The sequence below is a fragment of the Notamacropus eugenii genome, chromosome 5 (assembly GCF_028372415.1).
Source record: "Notamacropus eugenii isolate mMacEug1 chromosome 5, mMacEug1.pri_v2, whole genome shotgun sequence".
Taxonomy (NCBI): domain Eukaryota; kingdom Metazoa; phylum Chordata; class Mammalia; order Diprotodontia; family Macropodidae; genus Notamacropus; species Notamacropus eugenii.
Window position 1 is genome coordinate 225726902 of NC_092876.1, and position 15189 is coordinate 225742090.

The following is a 15189-nucleotide window of genomic DNA, read 5'->3' on the forward strand; positions in this document are numbered from 1 at the left end:
TCACATAGTCTACATTTTTAATCTGACTGCATTCCCCCATTTTCGCTATCCCAGTTAACATGTAATCTTTTATGTCTGGAGTTTTTCTCCTATTCTGTCTTCCATTTTCACCTGTTTAGATCCTTCCCTTTTAATCCCCAGCTCTTTTACAAATACTTTCCTTATTTCCCCACTTGAAGATGTTTCTAAATTCCCCATTATTCTTTGTTTTCATATTGCCTTTGCACTTAGCCTGTCTTATTTTGTGTTATGTTTATTTGTGTACATGAACTCTTCATCATATAGTTAGAGGGTAAGGATTTTCTTGTTTTATTTTTGTTTACCTTGTTACCTGGGACAACAGCCTTACTCATAATAGGTGCTTCATCAAGGCTTATTGAATGACTGAAAGTTATATCCTCTTGAGCAGCTAAGATCCTTCTATAATGGGAAAAATGACCATAACTCACATTTTTATCTATTTTTATGAGCTTATATTGTGTTTTCTTAAAGCACCTCTAAGTAACTTCTTACTCCTGTCTTAAGAGTGATAAGACAATAGATGAGAAAATGCTTTGAGTTTTTCAATGGAAAAATACCACATGGAGGATATGCATTCTTTTTCCCATTCTACTGTAAATGGAAGGTCTGGGGCATTGACTCAGTTAAAGCAAAGAATTATTCAAAAAGAATTGCTACTCTGGCCATTGTTGTCCAGACTAATAAACAGAAGCTATGACTAGAAAGCACAAAAGAATGAGTTGTTGGGCACCTTTGAGTATTGATGAATTCACAGCACCATTTCTTACATGGATCTGGGCTTTTACATCTAGGTAAATTTGCCTCACCATTGTGAACACAAAGGTAAGGCATCTTGTAATGCCAAATTCTTACCCTGTCAAAGGAACCAGATGCCATTTTAGAAGCCTCGTACTGTTCCAGGAATGCTTAGCACTGTTATCTTACTTTCTTCCTCTGAGTGGCTCCATCTTTCTCACATCACATCAAATCATTTATTTTATGTCATTGTCCTCCAAACCCCATCTTCCAGCCTAATGCTGCTTCTTCTGTCTCTCTACTTTATATCTGTAAATAGCTTTATCATCTCTTTTAGAGTGACCCCTGTTTTCTTTCTGACACTACTCTTACAGTAGATACTGGGCTTTGCTGCTGAATGAACTTAAGGAGATGTGTTTGTTACTAATGAGAAGTTCTAGTGTAGAGTTATTTTGTTGGAGATTAGACCAGCTGACCTAATTCTTGTTTGATCTTCTGGTAATATCAACATATAAGGTTTTTGACCTGAAAACATATAGACATACACAAATTACAAAAATATGACATTAACAGGAAACCCCCATTAGGAGTGTCCATCTAATGGCATGAGAAACTGTGAATAAAAACCAGGAACGCTTTTCTTGAAAGTATCTAGGTAACATGGCAGATTGCTAGCTGTCTCAGGGAGGGAGGAGAAGAAAGATAGTAAGGGATAGAATTTGGAACTCAAAACTTAAAAAAAAAACTACAAATGTTAAAAATTTTTTTATGTGTAATTGGGGGAAAAGAAAATATTTTAAAAAATATAACCAGGTAAACACCATGCATCAAGTGCCAGACCTGAAGTCAGGAAGACTCCAGTTCAAGTCCAGCCTTAGAAACTTACTGTCTGATGCTGGCCAAATTATTTAACCTCTGTCTGTCTCAATTTCCTTATCTGCAAAATGGAGGTAATACTACCATTTATTTACCTCCAAAGGATGTTGTGAGGATAAAAGTACACAATATTTGGAAGCTACTTTGCAAATCTTAAAACATTTTACAAATTCTAACTATAATAATCTAGTCAATGATTAATAAAACTCAGAAAAAACACCTTGAAAAGAACTTTAGGCCTTGATTTACCTAAATTGATAAAAATATATTCTTGGACTAAGGAACATACTCATTTTATTTACACTGATTTTTTTTTTTTTAGCATACCAAATATTGATTCAGCACCAAAATTCAGTCAATGTCATGAAAAAAACCACCACCTCGTATAAATGAGCATTTCCCTGTTGACCCCCATATCTTCTTATATATCAAAAAACAGCCCTTTGCAGATAAGGAATTATGAGGAAGGATGTTCAGTCTGCCTCAGAAAGTGAAGCCATAAGGGAGGTCAGAGACAAAGAGATATATCTAAGGGCGTTTTAAAGTCAGTTTCACATTCTAAGAATCATTTCCACTTACTCTACATTCTTTGTCCAGTCTGGAGGGTTACTCATGGTCATAAATACACAGTTGGTCAGAATAGTGCACATGATGAGCATGCTGAATAAAGTAGATTATAGTTAAGGAATAAGTACGAGTAGCTTTAACAAAATAAGGACGATAATAACTGTGTGGATACTGACAAATTGCCTATGTGTAGTACTAAAAAAAAATTAATTGCCCAAAGAATTATATACATTTCTTATTTTAATGTTAATCTCAAAATATAATGTCCAAATCAAATTCTTGGAAGGTAATCTCATTTTTCTTCACAAAGTTGGATTGTGTATACCCCTCTTAAAATTCAGTGGGAATTCTCCATTCAAGTAAACTGTGCCAGATAGCTTTATAAGAAGAGACCCTTTTAGTAAGTATGAAATACTGCTTAAATATGTAAATTGATCTGTGGGCATAATTTAATTCTCTATTTCCATACAGAGATTAACAATTACAATATTGAAAGTTGAGAGTGTTCAGATAATAAATATATTGATTTATTCTGTTCAACTAAGAATTAATTAAAGAGTATGTCATAAATAAAGGCTATTGTAGCTCTATAACAATGCAAATAGCTATTTTTCAGCTGAAAGAATAGAAGTATCAGAAGCCAGAAGAAGTTGCTGATTACTTTTTATAGTATCTTATATGTCCAAAGGATTATTGTGTCATTCTGCAACATCCCTCCCCCCAAAAAGATGGGAGAGTAGAAGAAGAGTGATGGCTTTGTTCTGGACATAGAAATGTGCTGTTGGGCAAATGAGTTAAATTAGGTCTCAATACTGGTAAATGGACATATTGGACAAGATGAAATGTGGAGTCAAGTAAGAAATTCATCAGAAATTTGAAATTTTCCATTTCTCTGTTTATTGTTTTAAGAAAATTCTTAGGTCCTTGCCTAAAATATGAGGTGATTGCTTCCAGACCAAATTACATTTTGACACCTATTGTTCATTTGTGTCTTAACTCTTTCATGACCCTATTTGGGGTTTTTTTGGGCAAAGATACTAAAGTACTTTGCCATTTCCTTCTCTAGCTCATTTTATAGATGAAGAAACTGAGGCAAACAGGATTAAGTGACTTGCCCAGGGTCACACAGTATCTGAAGCTGGATTTGAACTCAGGAAGATGAGTATTCCTGATTCCAGGGCCAGTACTCTATCCACTGCGTCACCAGCTGCCTGGATTGACACCTCTACTTCTTTAAAATTCTTTCAGAGAAGACTTCAGTCTTGAACTCTCTATAAGAAAGCCCTTTCTTCGGTTTAACCTAAATTCCATATGCTGAAATTTAAATCATTTCTGACTCTCCAGTCAGAGCATAAGAGACTTGTAAAAGGTCATCAGATCCATCCCCACTGCCTCCAAGATAGGTTCTATCCCTCTCTATTCTGAAGGTTCCTCACCTAAGTGTCTTTTTTTTTAAACTTCATGTTACAATGCAATTTTTTCAGTGTTACACTTGAATAATGTAGTTTGTAACTGCACATTTTTTCAAACTTAATTCAATTCTGGTCTGTACACTTGATAGCAACTTATACATTTGTATAAATTGTTTTTACTTTATGACCCAACACTAGCAAAAGCATTTCTTGCTCTTTGGTTGCTTCAGGTTATTGCATCTTGCTTTACTTCCAAATAAACTGTAAGATGTTTTCTGGAAAGGATGTTTGGTACCCCCAAAAGGACCAAAGCATGGTGCTGAATCCACTGGTGACAGCTGTGGGGTTTTGAATATTTTTATGATAGTCATAATAACACTAAAAGCTATGTTCATGACATCACTACATGGGAGCTGATGAGTTCAAGTGTCTAAATGCATAAGTAGCTATCAATGGGGCAGATGATATGTAGAGCTGTATATGCAGCCTTTGTCTGTATTCTGAGCTACATACCCACATCAGCAACTACCTTTTGATCATCTCAAACTGGATGTGCCATAGGAATCTCAAATGAAATATGTCCAAGACAGAGTTTATTTTCTTCCTCCTCTCTCAAACCATCTTGTCTTCTAAAGTACCCTATTAGAACTAAGGGAATTGCTGTCTTCTCTATCACCCAGACTCACAGCCCTGGAGTAATACTGGGCTTCTCATACTCACTTATACCACATACTGAATCAGTTGCTAAATCTCGTTTTTCTTCATGACATCTTTCATGGTTTTTTCTAATCCCAGAACTACCAGCCTTGTTCAGGCCCTTATCACCTCTTGCCTGAACCATTTCTTTGGTCTTCTGGTTGATCTCTCTACCCCAAGTCTCTCCCTACTCCAGTCCATTCTCTGCTTAAAAGCCAAAGTGATTTTCCTAAAGTATATGTCTGACCATGCCACCTCCATTTCCCCCACAGTTCAGTGATCTCCAGTGGGTCCCTGTCACCTCTAAGAGGAAATATAAAATCCTCTGTTTGAGTCTTCATAACGTGGTCCTTCCTACTTTTCCCATATACTTATACTTTACTTGCCTCTACTTGGTGAAGTCTCTACTCAGTGAAGTCGCTACATTGGTCTGATTGTTGTTCCTTGAATAACACACACCTCTCATCTGGCCATTGCCCTGGCTCTACTCCATGTCTGCAGTGCCCTGGTTCCTCTCTTCAGTCTTGTTGTTTCTCTGGTTTCCATCAAGACTGAACTTTCACCTTCTGCAGGAGGCCTAATCTGGTTCTCCTATCTGCCAGTGCCTTTCCCTCTGAGTCTACCTTCCCTCTGTTCTGGGTATATCTTGTATGTACCTAGTTCTCTACATGTGGTTTCCCGCATTAGAATCTATACCAAGGGTAGGAACTGTTTCTGCCTTTCTTGAGTCCTCAGTGCTTAGCCCAGTGCCTGGCACATATCAAGTGCTTAATAAATGCATGTTGATTAATTGGCCAATTATTTTGTTAATAATACATCAGTAAGAGTCTTATTGTAGGCCATAAAAGGTATAAACAGGCTAGCATTGTTCTTACATGATGTATTTCATTTATATAATCCAGTATCAAGTAACTCTTGTTTTTTAACCTCTAGATTTACTATATTTAGAAATGGCCTGTTGTAAATGAAAAAGCACAAACAGGTGAATGTAGTAATATCACTGAGTGAATGGAGGGTAGTAAATGACCTCTAGTCATTCAATAAGTATTTATTAATTACTTCTTTATGTGCCAGGTACTGGGATTGATGCTACAGATACAAAGACAAAAAAACCAATGCTTGCCTTCAGGGAGCTTGCGTTCTGTAAGTGGAGACAATATGTAAATATATGGGTCTAAACTTGGTCTCAAACCTGTGCATAAGACTCTCCATGATGGGCAAAGTTGGTGTAAGAGATTAAGAGAGGAGAAAATTCTTCTTTCCAACTTTTAGAGGAGGCATGAACAGTTCCAATCTCTCCTAATGAAGAAACTCATAAAGAAAGAGGGGAGAACTATATCTTCAACATGTCCCTAATGTCCAGATTGCCTCCTTAGAGACTTCTGGGAATTTCTTCATGTGATCAAGGCTTTTCTCTCTTGATTGATCTGAGACATCTTCCAAAGAGAGTTTATTTGTCTCATACATTCTAATCTGCATGATTTCTGTTTGTTTTCTGCTTAAATAAATGGTTTTACTCCTTAGTCACTCTTTGGGATAGTCTTTGTGTAACTAACATTTAGTGCTAAAGGGTTAAGCCTTTAGATCAAAGTTTATTATATCCCTTCCTCTTTAAGGGATAGTGATCAGTAAATTAGCTTGAGTCTGCTAGCAATATTTAGAGGGGTAGAAAGATTCGGGTCTAGTCCTTAGGAGAACAGAGTATTCATATTCAGCCTTATGTTCCCTTCTGCTGCTTATTTCCTGAAATGGAGCAATGTCTGTCTTGGAGAGAGGTCGGAAAAATTCCAAGGATTTCTATGTAGCCTCCCCATCAACCACATTTAGATAAATTCATATCAATATCACATAACTTACATGAGATATACACTACCTATATAGACACATGCACACATGTACATATATAGACACAAATATGTATATGTTTATATGTATACATATCTATACATACATGTGCTTACACATGTCTCTCTCTCTGTCTCTGTCTCCCTCTATGTTTCTGTGTGTGTGTGTGTGTGTGTGTGTGTGTCTCCCCCCACCTCTTGTGCCTTTGCACAGAGTCAGAAGATGAAGGTTAAATATGGGACATTCTAACAAGGCCAGTGTGGTTGGCCCAAAGAATGAGTCAAGCCAAGTAATACATAATAGATATGGAAAGATAGGGTGGAGTTAGTTTGTGAAGGGCTTTAAATGCCAAACATAAAAGTTTGCATTTGACCCAAGAGGTAACAGGGGACCACTGGCTTTTATTGAACATTAAGCTCACATGGTTATATCCATGCTTAAAAAACAAAATTACTTTGGCTGTTATGTAGAAGATGAATTGGAGAGGGAATAGTCAGGGTAGGGAGACCAAGTAGGACCTAATTACAGGTGATCCTACCTAAATAGGATTATAGACAGCCAAGTGGGTAGAGACAAGGGAAAGGATGCCAGAGATGTTGTGGAAGAAGATGAAATAAGACTTGGCAACTTATTGGATGTGTGGGATAAGGAAGAATGAAGAATTACACTGTTTACTAGGGTACTTGGAAAAATGATTGAATAATAGTCTCGGCAGCCAACAGCAGCAGAAAAACAAAGAGTTCAAGTACAAATTAAACTAAAAAATTGCCATTGACTTAAAGGGCACTCTCTAAATAATGTAGAATTGCATTTTTTTCTCTTAAAAAAGCCAGATTTTTTAGAAATAGAAATTCAAAACAACCATTCTGAAAGGATATGAATGTACCAAAATCTTAATAGCAATTTTTCTAACAGGGTTGAGAGGAGTTAAAATATACAAGGCAGATGTGGCGCTGAATCGAAAGATTGCCTTTCCTTTATTCAATACTATAAAAGTCTGAAAAAGAAAAAAAATAAAATGTTAGGATTATAATAATAAACAGCTGAAGATAGGCCTGCATAAGAAAAATTTATAGAATCAATTTGTTAGTCAATTTACATTTTCATAGTAGTGTGAAATTTTATTTACCAATAATGATTTAACAATCTAATAGATCATATGTTAGAGTATATATATCGATATCTCTCCTTTGCTCTCAGCTCATGACCAATTCACACTCTTTTTCTATCATCTACTTCCGTGGTGGCATCTTTTACTGCTGTTCTTAGAAGTTCCTAATTTATTATGTAATATTCTGTTCATATCCTCTAGGTGTCTTTCCATTCACTTAGGTATAATATTCATTTTCATAGTTGTTTTCTACAATATACTTGACAATATTTTCCATCAAGAACAGTCTTTAGCAGACTATCTGCTACTACCTTACCATCATCTCCTTGAAAAACTATTTCAAAACTCACTAGCAAGTAATCTAATGCAATCAGACAGACATTAATTTAGCATCTACTATGTGCAAGGGACTATGCTGAATGCTGTCAATACAAAGGCTTTGCCTACAGGAAACCTGCCCAAATTAAACCAATCACTACATGTTTCTCTTCAGCATTAGAGCATGATTTTGTAGTAAATTCTCTTGCATTTGTCGATTTGGAGCTTTGTAATTTTTTAAAAATCCTTTCAAATGTAAATTTTTGTCTACCAAAATTATAAGGTCCTTCAGAGCAGAGATACTGAAATTTTGTTTCCTATTCACCTATAATACTTAGAGCCCTGAACTCAATATGTGTTTACACACTTATAGCTACATATATACATATATTTTTCTCAAATAATTTCAGATATATATTTTTGTTTACCTAAACTATAAGATCCTCCAGGCACAGATTGAAATTCTCTTTCCTCTTCACCCACAGTACTTAATGCAGTGTTCTAAAGTCAGTATAAACATATGTGTTCATATATATTTATATATATGCAACCACACACACATATATTCAATTGCAGTTTTTCTTCAAGATTTCATTGTTTCACATCTATTTTGATCTAATAGATTAGAATCTGCTTAGATACACATTCCTCCTCTTAAATCTTTTCTTTAGGATGAGTTAAGAATATATTTCTACCTTTTAACTAAAAATTCTGACTGTTATGTTCCATATATTCATTTTCTATGGCAACAAGCACTATTAAAATAGAAATATTTACATTGCAAATCCAGTGGGCTGAGAAAACAGTTTCTCTGTTAATTGTCCTTTTGTGTTTAAAGATCATACTTTTTGGCAAAGTGCCTAATAAATTGTTCTCTATGAATTCCACATGGCAAATCTGAACAATTATGTAACAAGAGTAAATAAACTATTCTCCAAGAGTGAAGAGATTATCCAAGAGGCATTTATTAACTTTACTAAGGAAGAGGAGAACTCTAAAGGATACTATAATTGAGAATCTGCTAAATGATTTCCCAAAATCCATAGTATTAACAATTTAGTATTAACAGTCAAACATCTAAATCAGTTTTTCTGGATTTTAATTAGAACATTTGAATATAAAATTCACTGTTAATCAAATTGAGTTTAGAGTAAAAAATATAAATGGCTATTAAGAAATAATTTAACCTACTAATTACCTGCCATTTGCCACATCAGGAAAGGATTTAGACAGTGAAACCCAGTATGCCCCCTACCTGAACATCCCCCCCCCAAAAAAAAAGACAAGGGAAGAAAAAGGCAAGGAAGAATAGATTGTGAATTCCCCTTCCCAAATGGTCACTATTCTTTTTAAAAAAATGTTCAATATCTGCTAGCCACCAGTGGAATTGAATTTGATGTGCCAGTGATACTTTTGCTGAATTTTATAACCTGCTTGTGTTAACTTTACGAACCCCAAATTTTAAATTAACAAATCAAACAACTCCTGAGTCTATGAAAGGAAATGTAATTTTGTCAGATAATTTCCGAGATAGACTTTTGGGCTTTATCCTAACTAGTTCATAGTGTTAGGCATTTTCAGGTGACAAGAAAGGGAGAAGGTAGAGAGAATGACTTAATGAAAACTGGAGGACCTTCCTTATTACTGGGAGGTAGTGAAGAGAGTGCTAACCTTGGTTTCAGTAAGACCGAGGTTTGTCTTTCCTCTAACACATGCTGGCTATGTGAGCATGGTCAAGTCATGTGACTTCTTAGTGCTCCCAGCAACTCTCTTCTGCACTATCCCTCTCCCCCTCCCCAAGGTAAGGAGTATCAATCTTCCAATTCTGAAGAAATAGAATAAAAATGTTTCAGAACTATACTGTAGCTCCCAAATGAAGCTAAATTGAAAGTTTCTGAGGGGAATGGCAATTTGGGGTTTGGGGGAAAGCCAGGCATAATTTCCAAGGATATTTCCTGATTACTTTTCTTGGGGGAAATGAGAAATGGTGGAACTGAGTAAAAGAAGTGTCCTTCTGAATGTAGTGAGTGTCTCTTTGGATGTAAGCTTTAGAAAGAGGTTTTTTTTTTCTACTCAGCACTTTAATCAGATGGCCAAACTATACTAAGGTAGTGATGGGTTGTACTGATGATTAAAGTGGCCTGGACTAAACTGGTTTGAAATCAGATTGAACCAATTTAGACAGAATTTTGGACCAGATTGGACCAGTTACTCTACACTCTAGCATTCCAGGATGCTGGTACTCTAGTCATAGGCCTAGAGCATACTGAATAATGAGATGTGAGTACCAACACAGGCATACAGCTGTGATCTTTATCTACATACTTATTTATAGATGTGACTTTTACATTTTTAGTCACTTTAATCTTATACGGTTAAATTATATATGTTTGTCTAGTGAATTCCTTTCTTATAAGTTCTAAAAATAGGATGGCTACCATTATTTTGCAGGCATCCAAAGGTCAGACTTTTGACAGTACACCACATTTATTCCTTTATCTTCATCTTATGACCAGATTTGTTTTGTACTTACAAAAATACATATAAAATATAAATTACATTCAAACAATGTCAGAACATTTCAAAGGGAAAAAATGAAAAATTAATTTGGTCATTCTTTTTCTTACAAAATGCCAAACTATTGCTTTGACCTCTTTTCTTCTTTTAATTGACAATTTTGATCAACTATGGGGTTGTTTTGGCATTATATAAATAGAGAAACAATTACTGCTTAAACAGAGGTTAGAGTCCTGGGTGGGAGGAACTTTTTCTAATTTATTTTTCTTTGATCTTTTCATTTAAAGTGATACTAGAGACTGACTGGTCATGTGTTGGCGTAGAGTGACTGCAGGCCTTAATATATATCCTAGGTTGCAGAAATACCTTTGAGAAAAATTAAGTCCAAATTCATTCAGTTTTCATATAGGAAAGTACAAATTATGGATTTTTCATTATAACATTAAGGAGTTTTCTATTGCGAAGAAATCATTTGAATAAAAAAAACAATTCAAACTCTAAATTGTGAAGCATATATTTTTAGGACAAATGACACACTAATTTTTAGAAATATTTAGAGTTGGAAATATTAATCAATTTTTTGCTTATGAGTTAGTTACTTAAGTATTTCAGAGTTAACTTAGTAAATATATCAATAAATGCATTTTGCTATTTCCTCTGATAAGAACCTTAATTTAACCACTTATCTAAATTTACTGTGAATTCACATAGATATAAACATATCAGTGCATTCTGGGGGAATTTTCTACCTGTCGAGCTCTTATTGTAGCAAAATCATCAACTGTCATAATGCATTTTATAAAATTTATTATTCTGATTATACTTTGCTTCCAGAATCTTCTGATGAATATTCATTCCATTGCTTACATGCTAGTCTTTAACATAAGAAAAATGCTTATAGTGCATTTGCAAAGCTAAGAAATGCAGGAATATAATAAGTACTCAATGCAAGTGAATGTTATAGGCAGTATGCACTACAAAGGGTTAGTAAGGATAACATTCCCAAGGACTCACTTTTTTATTGATATAGTATGGGTCAAGGTCCTCCAAGGGCTCTGACACCATTCCAGGTGGAATGTCTCCATAAATAAATGGGAGAGATTTTCCTGCTTCCAAGTCACTATTTGGCTTTGGTTTATTCTCATCATCATCCTCTTTGAGTTCTCTTTTGACCTTCTTAGCTTTCTCTTCTGCAGAGCGTTTTTCAATAGCAGCGAGAGATTCTCTAGTAAAATAGCGGAAGCTGTCAGGTCCTGGGGGTACCAGCAGTGCCTGTGCCATATTTTCATCCTGCAAATTTAATTTCGTTTAGCCTCTCGCATAAGAATCTCCTATGGGGATAAAAGGGGAAAAGTAGATACTAGTTAGGAGAAAAGTAATGAAAAAGGGAGGGAAAAAAAGTCAACCAAGATGATATTTAATGCTTCATCTGGTTTTGCCAGTAAATAAAAAAATAGTCACTATAAACATTAAGTAGAGCATTTAGTGCTGTGCCATAATTTTAACTTGTAAACATTATTACTGTTCAATCTGATTCTCCATAAACCAACTTCATAAGACATCTGTTCTTGGCTTTTGAGCCAAGAAATACAGAAATGTGGTTATTTACTTCTGGTAAAGGATATGTGCTCATAAGCCTTATAAATAGAGCCAGTACTTGATTTTTGTTGACCCTGTATCTCTCCCTTTCTCCCATTTTTCACCTTCTGGTCACATTAGATCATATGTATAGCACAGAATGCACTAGATTCAGAATCAGAAGAGCTGGTTTCTAATCCCAGCTCTGTGCTTGTTCCCTGTATTGCTTTGGGCAAGTCCCTTTACCTTTTAGAGCCTCAGTTTCTGCACCTGCAAAATAAGAGGGTTTGAGTTAATGAGTTGTGAAATCTCTTCTAGTTCTAACTCCTGCGATTTGCTCTGTGACTATAAAGTACTGTGTAAATATGAGCTACTATTACTACCGCTATCATTATTATTTCCCCTGCTGATCAATAGTTCTTAGTAAAATGGCTGATGAAACAGAAGAGTTTGATGACCGTTCAAAAGCCAATCAGGAATCTAGCAAATCTTTATTATATCTCTCTGACGGGCCTTGGGCAAGCATTCATGAAATGAATGTGTTTTTTTTTTTCCAGTGACTTTAGCATTCAAACCAAATTGACACATATCAGAACCATATTGGGAATTTTGCTATATAGACACATGACTTTCATATATTTAGTTAGGGAGCATTTTTAGTACCAGAAGCTAAAAGGAAGTTTGGGTATGATCTACACATTTCAAGTATCCACGTACTTTAATTGGGGGATCTAATACTAGGTCATGGCTAACTAGCTATATGACCTTGGCTGAGACCTGGAACAAATTTGAACCTTTGTTTCCTTATATTTACAATATGTGTTATAATAGTGCCCTTTCTGGCTCCCAGGCTTTTGTAAAGGTCTAATGAGAAAATGTATGCAGAAAGTACTCTGACAAGAGTACTGAACCAAGATCTCCTAGAATATTCATTCACAATAATTCTTCACAATAAATATCATTCTTCACTGAACAAGGATCTCCTAGAATATTCATAAAAGAAGGATCTAATTTGGAAAGCTGTCAATGATTAATAGAGAGTAGACTCATGCTTTATGTGCCACCCAGGCAACTTGAATAGCATGGAAATGTACCTTTACCTTGCTGCTCACATCCAAGTATCTGGATTGTTGGTGTCTGTTTTTATAAGCAGTCATGTGTGTCATTGCAACCTAGCCAATTTTGTGGGCTTAGAGAATTTGATATTAAAAAAATATTTCTTTCAAGACTCTTTTTAGGAGAGATTGACACAAAGGTTTGTACTTCTCAGAGCATCATTTGCATTGCAAAACTCACATGGTAAACATAACTCCTGTTTTTACTCGGTGTCATACATTAAAGGAAGATAACAGTAATATTAGCTAACACCTATATAGTACTTACTGTGGGCCAGGTACTGTGTTAAGCACTTTCTAGTTATTATCTCATTTGATCCTCACAACAACCCTAGGAGGTAGGTGCTATTATTATCCTCATTTTGTAGATAAGGAAACTGAGGCAAATAGAGGGTAAGTGACTTGCCCATGGTGACACAGATAGTAAGTGTCTGAGACCACATTTAAATTCAGATCCTCCTGATTCCAAGTCTAGCATTCTGTCCAATGCATCACATAGCATTAATCAAAAAAGGTATTTATTCATGAATACAATTTTTTACTTACCATATATGGTGGGTACATTTTTGGCACTGCGATGACCTAAATAACATTCTGACTCATCCATACCTTGCACTTTTCCTTGTTGGACTAGACCTCCGTATATTAATTATTAACCCATACTGGACACTCAAGAACACTCAGCAGCTGTTCAGCCTAGCAGATTGGAACTTTGTACATCCAGCCCAAAAAAAGTTAGTCTGTAAAAGTGAATGGCCAAATTCTCCAAAAGAAGAGACAGTAGTTTTGCCAGGATTGCTAGGGCATAACCTAAATGGGACACCCATACAATGTGAAAGTCTGAGGAAATTATCTTAAAATGAGTAGCCAAATAGTGAATAGGCCTTTGGATTTTTGTATCTTCTTGATGTTAATTTTGAAGTAGCCACAAAGTATTTCTGTTTTTGATTTTAAACTCCAGTTTTCTTTTAGAGGTAAATTTCACCCCCATAGCAAGTTTTTTTTTGACTTTCAGGGGTCAATGCAGTTCATTTTGGGTTCATTAATGCAGCATTAAGAAATACAAGGACAACTAGGTAGTGTGGTGGATAGAGTGCAGGGCCTGGAGTCAGGAAGGCTTCTTCCTGAGTTCAAATCTGACTGCAGACACTTAACAGATGTGTGACCCTTGGCAAATCATTTAACCCTTTTTGCCTCAGTTCCTCATCTGCAAAATGAGCTGGATAAGGAAATAGTAAACCACTCCAGTATCTGTACCAAGAAACCACAAATTAGGGAAGGGAGTCATGGAGAGTCAGACACCACTGAAACACTGAAAAACAAAATTTGAGATCTATGACTAGACATTTTGTAAGATCTCTTTTCATTTACTTTTCTCTGTGGAAAAACATTAAGACTTGTAAACATAATTTTGCTTGATGCCATAATATATTAACATATATACATACATATTATACACATGTATATTATTCATTTATAAATGAACAAATATATATTGTAATTTTTTAAATGTAACAAGTTTGATATACTTCATCTAATTTCAGTTTCAAGGCATATTGAGCACTATACTTGGCATTGGCAAAGATAAAAAATCTGAAATAAAATGTGGTGCCTACCCCAATGGACATCTTAATTGCATAATTTAATAACTTAGCTCTTAGTATCCTCAATTTCCCCATCAAAAGAAGATGGAAATATACTCTTACCAGAGGAGATGAATGGGGAATAAATATAGTATATTGTTTTTAAGTGAGCCCATTGTAGAACACTTTGAGAGAATTTAGCATTTAACTTGTATTTATTAACTACAAAACAGATTTCATGGATATAAATTAAATTTATATTTAAATATTTAATATTTAAAAGACATTTAAAAGAACCATTATATATTCTATCTTAGGGTTCATCAAGTATATTATTATTATTGGATAAACACTGTTATCCTCTAGCTCACCACTGTACCTTTATAAAGTTGATTTTGCTGGCTAGTTCAGTCATTTCAGTCATGTCTGACTCTTCATGATCCTATTTGGAGTTTCCTTGGCAGAAATACTAGAGTGGTTTCCTATTTCATTCTCCAGCTTATTTGACAGATGAGGAAACTGAGGCAAACTGGGTTAAGTGACTTGCTCAGGGTCACAGATCTAGAAAGTGTCTGAGGATGAATTTGAATTCATATCTTCCTGACTCCACACCCAGTGCTCTATGTGGTACCCAGCAGAAGTTTAGTTTGAGTTTAATATTCTTGTTTAACATTTTATTTCAATTAAGCACCTTACATTCAATGGATATGAAGATTTCATCTGAGTATTTCAGGGTCCTTGATGTATCACTACAGACTGAAAATGAGACAGGTTTTGATGGAAGATACTCAGTACATTCTATTTTTGCCTGCCTT

The 15189-nt window shown here is 35.2% G+C and overlaps 1 protein-coding gene across 1 annotated transcript in view; it reads right to left on the minus strand.

The window, feature by feature from the left end:
* Positions 1–15189, minus strand: part of LOC140505803 (sodium channel protein type 3 subunit alpha) — a 153939-nt gene that overhangs the window by 100213 nt on the left and 38537 nt on the right. The window contains exons 2-4 of the mRNA XM_072612187.1: positions 11113–11429; positions 7031–7149; positions 2212–2301 (exon numbers count right to left, since the gene is read on the minus strand). Of these exons, the coding sequence (XP_072468288.1) occupies positions 2212–2301; positions 7031–7149; positions 11113–11379 (476 nt within the window). The 5' untranslated portion in view covers positions 11380–11429. The remainder of the gene's footprint in view (positions 1–2211; positions 2302–7030; positions 7150–11112; positions 11430–15189) is intronic.